The sequence below is a fragment of the Myzus persicae genome, unplaced genomic scaffold, assembly GCF_001856785.1.
Source record: "Myzus persicae strain clone G006 unplaced genomic scaffold, MPER_G0061.0, whole genome shotgun sequence".
Lineage (NCBI taxonomy): Eukaryota > Metazoa > Arthropoda > Insecta > Hemiptera > Aphididae > Myzus > Myzus persicae.
In genome coordinates this window covers 174,732-186,541 of record NW_019104012.1, presented here as the reverse complement: position 1 = coordinate 186,541, position 11,810 = coordinate 174,732, and the positions used below count along the sequence as shown (strand labels likewise).

At 28.6% G+C, this 11,810-nt stretch overlaps 1 protein-coding gene across 1 annotated transcript; it reads right to left on the bottom strand.

Moving 5' to 3' along the window:
• Nucleotides 1-1,172: 1,172 nt before the first annotated feature.
• LOC111037579 lies at nt 1,173-9,278 on the bottom strand. The gene is made up of 4 exons (XM_022320236.1): nt 8,838-9,278; nt 3,129-5,710; nt 1,669-3,052; nt 1,173-1,601 (listed from the first exon to the last, which is right to left on the bottom strand). Exons 1-4 carry the CDS (start codon nt 9,207-9,209, stop codon nt 1,230-1,232), a joined length of 4,710 nt encoding a protein of 1,569 aa, XP_022175928.1. The 5' UTR covers nt 9,210-9,278; the 3' UTR covers nt 1,173-1,229.
• Nucleotides 9,279-11,810: the final 2,532 nt, after the last annotated feature.

Sequence of the window (11,810 nt, the reverse complement as noted above, 5' to 3'; positions counted from 1 at the left end):
TAACAGTATATACTATTACTTTTATTGTAATACTGTTATACAAATATCTGTGATAGTGAGTAAATATTGATTTGGTTAGGATAAAGTTATTTATGTGATTCAATTTATATTATGTATATTTAACATTTATTGAAAATTTTATAATATTATTTATTTAGAAAACAGTATTGATTTATATATTCAAGGCAAATCTTTATTCACTTGATAGATATATTATTATGATCACTTACTTGTGTACTTGATTACTTGAAGTATCAAGTAAGTATATTCCTTCCGCGTAGTGAATGCAAAATACCTATGAAAGCCCTGAGAGTATGCATTATTTAAGAGGACGTCGCACCCGCATGTGTCTTACACACGTACGAAGTTGCAAATTTTTGTTCACCAGTTTCAAGTGTTCTGTTAGTTTTGATATCAGTGTAAATTTACCTATTATAGAATTTAAAAGTAAAATTATTATCTAGAGCCAAACATAGACTTTTATTGATATTATAATTTTTAAGTAAGTTCTGACCCTTTTACAACTGTACATTTTAAAATTATCATAACTTAGTTCAAAATAATAATCCCAAAACAATGTTAGGTAGGGCTCTAGATAATAATCTTACATTTACATTTTATAGTTGGTCAATTCACTCCAATATCAAAACTAACAGCACATTATTGAAGCTGGTGAACAAAAATATATTATGTAGTAACTACTCTAGTAAGTGAGTCAGACAGGGACAGCATATGCGTATGATACGTCCTCTTAAGACTTACTTAATAATTATTATACAAAATATGCCTTATGCGTTATTGTAATGGCAGTAAAAAATTAATGACTATACTTTGATATTATTTTTTAAAATTAAAACACAATTTTTCAATCAAATATAATATATTATATATTTCAATAACCCATGAAAAATATAGAGAAAGAATTGGCAAAATACATCATGACGTCAAATACTTAGATCTACAAAACATTTTTGAAATGATTTTAATTAAATAATATAATATATTCTTTATGCATGGTTTTCCAGGTACCTACCTTTTATTCAAAAAGGTAAAGCTAAAATAATCAACATTTTGTTAAATATTTGGTTGGATTTAAAATTAATTTTATTTACAATCCTTATGAAAACATAAATATTACAATAAAAATAATCTATATTTAGCATGACATATTCACAAAATAAATTATAGAAATTAATGTAAATAATTAAAAGGTTGGAAAATTACCATGATTACATTATTTTCTTATTTTTATCTCTTGAGCCAAAAAAATAACCACTAAATTCTGGTTTTTTAACTATAGCTTGTGGTTTTTTTCTTTTGGACTCGTGAACATCTTGATCTTCATCTTGACCTTCTGCATTATCAGAGTTTTCTTCACTTTCTTGTTGATATTGAGGACGATCTACATGTGGTTCTTCTTCATTTTCACCTTCTTCTCCTCTTCCTCCTCCTCCTCCTCCTCCACCTTCTTCTTCATCTTCTTCTTGAGGAGGTACAGTGTTTTCGTCTTCTCCACTTTGTTCTTCAGGTCTCTCATCAACTTCTTCCTCCACAGGTATTTCTGTAGTTGTCGAAGTTGTAGTTGTAGTTCTTCTTCTTATCTAAAAATTAAAATATTAATATTAACATTTTAAATTTAACAAAAAAACCATTTCATATTAAACAAACCTCTTTTTTTTTTGGTCGTATTATTTTTGGACAAACTGCTTTTTTTGGTGATTCCTTAACATCTTCCTTTATTGGTTCTTTACTTGGAAGTCTTATTTTAAATCTATGATCTATAGTAGGACCTAATACGTTCCTAAACAAATCTTTAGTAGACCCTTTAAATCCAAATTTTCCAATAGTTTCTTCAGCAATAACATCCTTATTTTTTTTTTCTAAATAAACAGGACCATTCGTTAATGCAGATTTTGTGTCTTCTTCATTTTTCACTTTTATCACTTGCATCCATTTTCCAACTCCAGTATCTGGATTAATAACATATATCAATGAACCTTTTTTATCAAGTTGTGAGCGTTCGATGTCGTTTGTGCTATTGGCTACACTGTCGTTGTAATTAATAATTTTAGTTTTGCTGTCTCCAAATGCTATTGCTGGTATGAACTTTGGCGTTGATTCATACCTAGGTGTAGTAGAAAATGCCACGTTTATTTCTTCTGGTAGAGTTTCAGAAATTTCTTGATCTGACACCAAATATTTGCTGCTAAATACCTGACCACTTCTACTATAAAACGGAGGATTATGCACTACCCTTTTTACTCTGACTCGTGGCCGTTCAGTATGATAATAATACCGTGGCTCTTTTCTTCTTACATCCACATTGACTGAAACATGATCTCTTTTTTCTCGAAGCCAAGAACCATTTTGTGGAGAATACATTCTTACACTAGCAGTAGGTGAGGATAAACTCACATTAGTATTGTTATAAATATTTAATTTTCTTTGTTTTGGTTTTTGTAAATCTACACCTTTCATATTTCTTTTAGTTCTTCTATAATTTTGCATTTGAAATCTGTTCACTGTTTCACCACTGTTTTTGTCCATCGTTGTTGTGGTCTTAAGTTTCGCAGATGGTGTCATTTTAATATTAAAAAAATTGTGAACAATTGGTGAAACCATGACGTCATCTTCACCACTAAAAAAGGCGGTAATAGGACTAAGAACATCAAGCAAATCAGCATCATTTGATTCGTCATCAAATTTTACTTTTTTCAACACTTTTTTTACTGTAGGTTTTTTAATTTTTTGTAGTTTTTTAAATTTTTTTGTTATTTGTGGTGGTGGAAGAAGACCTTCAATTTTATTGTCTGTTAAATGATTATTCTTTATATTCGATTCTGATTTTGGAACCGGATGTTGAACCGAGTATTGTAGAACATGTTCATCATTTGAAGAAACATCCGAATCACTATCTTCTGGTTCTATTTTTGTATCATTGTTATAGACAACTGTTGATGCTTTTGTTGGAAATGTTAAAATAACAGGTTCCGGTATGATTGATTCCATACCTTGAATTTTGTGATTAATGGGTAAACTTTTATTATCTGATCTGTGAAAAAATTAATTAAATTTTTGAATTAACAATTTTAAGTTAACAGTTATTGCTCATATGATTTAAAATTTACCTTCGATTTCGGGCATCCTTATCAGGAAACCAATGATCAGAAATAAGTTCGTCTGCAAAATTCCAGTCCACATGTGGCTTGCCTGGTTGAATACCGCCTTCTTCCTTCTCTGGAGGTTTTTTCACAGAGAATAATACATCCGGGAATCCAACATCTTTTTCTTTAAATATAGGATTATCTAAAGGATCACTACCAAAATATTTTGTTTTGAAGCATCCGATTTTATCACCTAGAGCATCTACTCTAGGGTTATCATTAGAAGGTTCACCATTCCATTTACCATCTTCAGTTCTTTCAGGTACAATGTCTGTGGGTGCTGACATATCAGAACACCGAACATTGTTTGTAGAAGCGTAAAACTCCATACCACCAGCAGTTTTGCGAGGTGTCAAAATCGGGTTCGTAGCATACCTTAATGCCGATTGTTTTGGAGCTTTTTTGTAATGAGGATATACGATGGTATCGACTGGAATTTCAGTTGTAGTACCACTTGAAGCGATATTTATTACTTCTAAATCTCTACGTGTTCTTCTTGGATAATTATCATTAAGAAGTTTTGCCAAATTATTCACACGTTCATTATATTGTATTGGAAGTGGTCGATAAGAACCAGATTTATGAAGTCCCGAAAAATGCGCCAAGGTTAAATTTTCAACATGACGGGTGTTCTCATACTCTGATTTATCTCGACCCCTAAGCTCTTCGGTATTTTTTATTGAGTCCTTTGGTAAATGAGGATGTCTGCTATTCCAATATACATTTATGTCACTCAATTTAGGAGTTTGAGTCGTTAATTCAACTTTAACCCCGCTGTATCGGCTTCCAGAAGGATAATGATCATCGTGGTATACATACGAATAAGGATTGTTCATTTTCACTGACTTTTCATATGGAATTAATCTGTATATAGATGATGATTTAGTACCGGATCCTTCAAATCTTTTATTCGTTTCAAATTTTGGATAACCATCTCCTTTATTGAATTTAGAATAATTGTCTTCTGACAATTGAGACGTTTGGCCTCTGATTTTAGGATAATTTTCCCAGTTTTCGGAAGTCTCATCTGATTGTTTATAAACGCTCTTTGGTCTATTATTAAATTTTGAGTATTCAGAGAGACGTGAACTGTCGTGTTTTATGCTATGTGGATGATTTTCATTTGATTCAATATTCGCGTGTCCTTTGTTATTATTATTTAATGGTCTTTGTCCATGATGAGTTTCATCGTTCACATGATGTTGCTCATTCTGATAATTTGGATAAAACTCATATTTTGGATAAACACGTATTGTTGGATCTCCTCTGGAATCAAAGTTATTTTTTTTAAGTCTTGTTATAAATGGTGCATCGTACGGTTTAGGAGGGCTGGAATCTTTAACAATAGGACCTGTGTACCGTGAGCCTGAATGACCTCGAGTCCCTAATTCTGTTTCAATATCTCTATGATTTATCTTTTTTTTCTCTTGATGAGGTTCAGGCTTTACATTTGAAATAATATGTTCCAAAGTACCACTTTGAACTGGTTTATTTTTTTGTCTTTGATTTATGGAACTTCTGTTTTGTTTGTTAGTATGAGTAGCACCAGTTTTAAAATTACTTGAAGGTAAATTTATAGAATCAAAAGATAAATTTTCTCCTGAAGACTTCTTTATTTTCTTATGTTTTGGATTTATGGCACTACCATCATAATTTGTCTGAGGAATAAATTCATAATTTGAATATGATAATACTTGTGGTTTTCCGACAGTAACATCTAAGTTTTCTAACTTAGGCCTTAACTTTCTCTCTGGCTTGTTTGATGATCCTGGTCCCAATATATCAGTTGGAAATATATATTGATATGGTGTATCGTGATTTATTGAATACCCATACTTTGTAGCATGACCATTTAATTCATGTAATTCTGAATTCATTTTCGATTTTATTGGTTTTTTGTTCGCATTATTATTCCTTTCATAATCCGTTGGTGGTGAAATTGGTATCCAGGGAGAATTATCATAACTTCCTATCACATCCGTTTGAGATTTTTGTACGTCAGTTTCCTGACGTTTTCTGGGCCTACTTCTGGTCCTGTTCACATGATCATTTTTATTTTGTTTTACCGTATTTCGAGAATTATCGTGTCTCATAGTTGGCCTATAAGTTGTTGGTTCTACATTATCTCTAGTTTTACTAAAACTGGGAACTCGTCTAGACTCAGCACCTTCATTTTTAGAATCTTTTTTTTCGGATTCTGTTAGATTTTGCACAACAATTATTTTTCCTCCGTCAAACTTTGAATAATTTCCGGACGATTTTTCACTTATAGGGCTGCTATCATTAATAATTACTTTTCTTTTATCTCCATCATCTTCGTATCTAGTTTTTTTGCCCGTAGTTGTTTTGTGTCGACTCCAAGTTCCCCTACCTGATGGTGCAACTGTTGCTACATGGTCTTTAGTTTCTTCTGCATTCTGTGAAGAACTATTTTTAGGTCTAAAGACCTCAATGCTTTGATTATCCTTTACTTCTTCTTCGATTTTTAATTTTTTTGAACCACCGTGATCGTATCCGGCATCTTCATAACCTTGTTCTTCGTACACCTAAGAATTAAAAATATTAATAATTATAACAATAGCTTTCTATTATATTTAAATAGCGTTCAATGCGTGTGGAATTCATGAGATCTATCGATTTCCCCCTTATTGTTCACGTGAATAATAAGCACTGATATTAACGCGGTTTTCATTTATGTCAATAGGATACGCCATTGTCCACTGATTTTTCACACAGGATTGTATTTTTAATATATACATACTTTATTCAGTGCTATAAACAAATAAAAGACCAAATTGTTGATATAAAATACCATGTGTGTATTTTATATACCAATTGTTTTAAAAATTAAAAAGGGTCTTGTAAACATATTATGAATAAATCGTTCAGAATTTTAGAAACTACAAGAGAGATCTATGGATGATATTACATAGAATTCTATGAAAAATAGTCTATATTTCGATACACAATACGGGAGGCCTTGAGTTCAATTATCAGGAAACAATATGAAACAGTCGTGAAATCGAGTGTGATGTGGTTTTAACTTCATAATTACGTGGTTTTCGAAACCGTTGTCATATACGACTACAACAAGTAAGTATGTATTATGACAAGTGTAACGTTATAATAGAATGGTTTATAATAAATAACTGTCTAGTGTAAAATTAATTTTTTTTTAACAAAAAAACGTTTTAAATTTAACAATAATTGATATTCCATATAATAATTTATTGATCAATGCTGCAGCGTAAACATTATTTTTTTTGTTGCTAACCATAAAGTTTATTTGAATCTTAATAATAAATGTATACATTGGCTCATATATATAACTGTAATTCATATTTCAATTGAATTTATTATATTGCTTGTTTAAAGCAATAATTACTTGCAGCTAATTTTCTTAATAAATAATCCGTGTCAATGTAACTCCATAAATATATAATATTGCTTAAATTAGAGTGCACTAGAGAATAATTTACTGTATTAAAATTTTTAACATGATTCTGCAATTAATAATATTTCACTAATCAACAAAATATTTAATTTTTCTTGTTTTATTATAATATTATTGTACCAAAAAAAAATTTTTTTAACTTTTATGATTTATTTATAACTCTATGTAAAACTATAATTATTTTTTAAAAATGGTAACACAAAAAAAAATTACCAAAATAAACATATATTTCTTAACACACAAATAAAAATGGTGTGCTATGCCCTTAAGCTTTGAAAGAACACTACATGGCTATTTGATGACTCCGTCTTACAAATGCATAACATAGTAAATTTACGCTCGGTAGATCACGTTTAGCTTCATTAGTTTAAAAATTAGAGTGAATCGATCTGTTATGAAACTTGGTGGTAAGAATATTATCAGCTGTGTTTATAAGTGAATTTTTAAAATAGATAGTTCAATTTTTAGCCAGTTTTTAAGCACTTGTAAAACGGAGACAACAAATGTCTGTGTAGCGTCCCCTTAAGATGATTTTATATTTGTTACTTTACACGTCACTATAGTTGTAGATGTGAGACAGTCAATTTTAATTAACTATTGTAGGAACAAGATTTAAAAATAAAATGTTAAAAGAAAAACTAAATTCTCTTCAATTATTGTACGTTGGACTAAAAATTTAATGCACATTATTGAAAAAGTAATAATCTATACTTAAAAACCATTAATACTGGAGAACAAGGAATGGTACCTATTATTTTATGACTTAAGTATACAATTATGTATATGCTAAAAATGCTGAAAATGCATGTTTCTTAAAATAAAAAGAGTTAAGATCAGTAATAATTTAAACTGCACCATTTATAATCAAAATGATGAATATTATTTCTTAGACATTTTTTTTACAAATTTCTTCATTTTTATTAGTAAAATGAATGTGAAAAAAATAAAAACAACGGTTTGGGAGTATAATGAGATATGCTTGGAACGTAATGGTAAATGATTTCTAAACCTAATTTAAAAAATTAGGGCCAAGTTATTAATAGGGCCATTATAAAATATACACTTCAAAAATCTGAGATGAGCTTTATTTACTGACCTTTGTATTACCTGTTATTAACAGGACAACTCTAAATTTTTTTTCAAACCATTTTAAAAGTTTGTAGCATTTTAGATATTTTTATTTCCTTTTTTTTGCTATTTTGGTTTCACCTTTTGTCCGATATCTGAATATAATATAATATACCGTTTAACTATGAAACAATTACAATGATGTAAATGTATGAAATGCTAATAACCAACTAGCCAAGACATCAAAACGAAATAATGATCAATTAAAGTTATAAATAATTATCATACAAATTATTACATATTAGTAATTACTAATCAAATTATTTTTAATTAGAAGTATTTAGAAAATAAAATCATTTGTAACACTTTTACCAAATTGTGTAAACTTTAAATCAACTTTATTCTTGTATTTATTTTTATCAAGGTACAATATCTAATAACATTTATATTTAAAATATAATTGAACAGAATTAATTTTTTTTTTTTATGAATATTTTATGATAAAAGGTTTTGTGAAATACACGTAAGATACAGTTAGGCCCATACAATAATAATATATAAGTACTTAGATAATAATATGGTATTATTATAAGTACGTAACATCTTGAAAAGTGGGAAGAATGTATTGCTTGGCTCAAGTAAATTGCACATATTTATATTTTAGATAGTTATAAAGTGCACCGATGCACCGATATTATTTCTTGTTATTGTCTATCTCACATTCTTACTTTATTATATTATTAAAACCTTACACATTTAATGTGATAAATAGCAAATTTATGAAATGGCTAATAATCTAAGCTATATACTCAAGTAACAGTAAAAATCAGTTTGTATTTAGGTATATCAAATAATTAATTGCACTTTTCTTAAGTTTAGAAAAAAAATGGAAGTAATTTAGATACTATAGGTATTAACGGTTTAAAATATTTAGATAATTTTGCAGTTTTAGGTCGTTTGCTACATTATTGATAAAACCGAGGGAAACAATACATAAAATAGAGAATTATTATACTAATACCTCCATATCATATTATATATTTATGTCCTACAAAATTATATTTTAACTATCCTACGTGATTAGCAAAATTATCAAGGAAAACATATTATCAGAAATGATAAACAATTAATGTATTTTAAGTTTAGCTAACCTCTTGTGTCTTCTTGTGAGTTACAACTTCTCTAAGTCTAGGTGCATTTGCTACTTCTTCTGAAGTTGCAGCTTCTTCCATTGCGGCCTCCTGCGGAAGCCGCTTGACAGCATCATATCTTCGAACCTGCACGTACGTCTGTTTGGGTACAAAATCCAATTTTACACTAGGAGGTGGTGTCCCCAAGTCACCGACAATCTTAACCCTCGTTGGCACATCCCTTGGAAGCTCGTGGTCGGATACATAGTTTCGGACACCATACTCATCTCCATCTTTAATTTTGGTATCATCACTTTCAGGAAATACCGAGTGCACGTTTGATGACAAAGCGGCGGGACATATTACGCACAACACAAGACGTATCAGGAGCATGTTATGTCGGCATGTCAAGAGCGTCGTCACGATACTAAATCACTTTTACTCAGACTGGTCGTCTGGAAAAACCTTTCTCCGGAGTCGAACGAAGGGAAACAAAAAACTGTGTGATGAAAAAAAAAACAAGTAAACATTGACCAATGTGGAAAATTCGAGCCTCCGGAACTACTGGTTGTCATGTGGTTATAGGATTATCGTCCGGTTCGTTAGCTGCAAGTGAAAACAATTAAAACCATGACAAATAAAAAAGAAAGAAAAATATCTATTGTCTACCTTCTTTGAATGACGTCGGTTCAACCGACAAAATGTGTATAACTATGATAAAAATGATAAATTATTATATATCTCAATACAACATATTTGTTTATAACATTTTAGGTACTCACCTATATTAATAAAAATAGGTACCAAATAAAATACTACAGCTATACTTAAATTATTGACTATAATAAACAAATTTTTCAGATCTCCTCATTTAATATTACATTATTATATTAAGAATAGAACATTTAGAATAATATTATATTTTATGTTTATTAATTATATTATATTTTCGATTGAATATAATAAAATACGTATATTTATATTATGATGAATGAAATGCAAGGTAGTATTCAATTTAATGAACATTAAGATATACATAATTCTATGTCTTTAAATCATTCATAAATTACTATTGCTACCTGTATGGAAATTAACTATTAAGTAAAAATATTCTGCCAGTAGATACCTACATTTATTTACCGATAAACATTCACGTAATTAATTACTATAACTCGATCTATTTTTTTCTACATTTCAATTTCTACTAAAAGTTTAATCGCAGACAAACGATAGTCGATAGATACTAAATTAATTTATAATACAATTTACATTATACAAACATTCATATAATCTACTGTCCCTTGTCTGCTGTGGTTATCAATTTGTCAATGTCTGTGGTTTCGACGGACACTTTTTTATTACCGACCTCAGCAGTTGTCTCAATCTACACCTAGATATAAAAATCTAGATTGCCGTATCCATTTATTATCCTAGTATCCAAACCTAGATATAAAAACTTGCAATTTATTTAACACATTTTTTCCAAAACAATTAAGTTTCCCTAGTTGTCGGATTCAAAAGTTACATACTTTAAAATTGTTTACATTTTACATCATTATCATAAAAAAGAAGAATTTATAATAAAGCGTAATACAAAACTATTTAAAAATAATACATTGTTTTGTTCATAATTTTTCAAATAACGAATATGTCATCATATTTAAATTTACCTCATATTTCTTTTTTTGTGTATAATTTATCTTCTTATGTTAATTGTCTAATAATACTTTTTTTACTTTATTTTAGACAATTTTGAAAATCGTTCCAGATTATTTGATTTTGCCATTAAGAACGATGATTATGTACCTGCAGCAATAAACCTAGTACCTACTAGTAGTAAGTGCATACTAACTTATAAGACAGTAATATTCTATTGACATAAAAATATCATGTTGATTAAACTAAACTAAATGTTATACCTATGGAGTATTAATATAGACAGTGTCCTAAAATGGTGCAAAACATAAACTGATAGTTTTATTATTATTTGTTTGGGTTGCCTTCTATTTCAATTCAATAAATTTAATTAATTATAAAATAGGTAGGCATAACATCTAAGCATTCTAAGCAACATTGTAACAATGAAATAAGTATTCAATTTTAATTAGGTTCATTTTATTTTATCTAGAATTACTAGTTTATATTTAAATGTAATTTTCACACAGTGAATATGAATGTGTAGGTACAACTATTTTGAAAAAAAATAATAATAATTGGGATTATAATAGGTATTATAATATGAGTAATATGACCAATGGTTTATAATATAATGAATAAAACATTAAAACGCAATTTAATTATTTAATTTGACAAATTGCCATGCGCTCTAAAGCTAATATTTAAAAAATATACTGGATAGTTTTAGAAATGTAAGCTTGATTTCGTTGAAATTTTCTGCTTTTTAAACTTTTTTCAAAATTTGAAAATTTGATTTTTTATATATTTGCATTAATATAAATAATTTTTGAAGTTGTACGGTTGGTATGTTAGTTATGTTTATGTTATGTAGGTGTGTTTATTATTTAATTAGGAATCAAACAACTGCGAATATAGACTAAAATTATTAATTTTATTATGTACACATGACGCATTGACGCATTAGTTTTTTTTTTTAATTTGTGTATGTAATATGTATATTAAAAAAATATTTTATAAAGAATTAGTTAGTATTGTATTATAACTTAAAATTTTCTGTAGCAAGGGTTCATTTAAAATTAATTAATCTGACCGTAAACTAGTAATTTGATTGATGGAAAAAAATCATAAACCTTAAATTATCTACCATAACATCTATTAATTCTAATCTACCTTCAGTTTTTCAACTCATTGTTTGGAATAAATAATTATAATAAATGATCTTCAATTTGTTTGGTGTCAATATTTTTACAGTGGAAAATATTAACCCTTACACTTGTATACATTTCACGGTGCTTCATAATAACCGTATAGTAGTATGAAACTGAGAGTAAAATGATATAATAATAATTTTTTAAT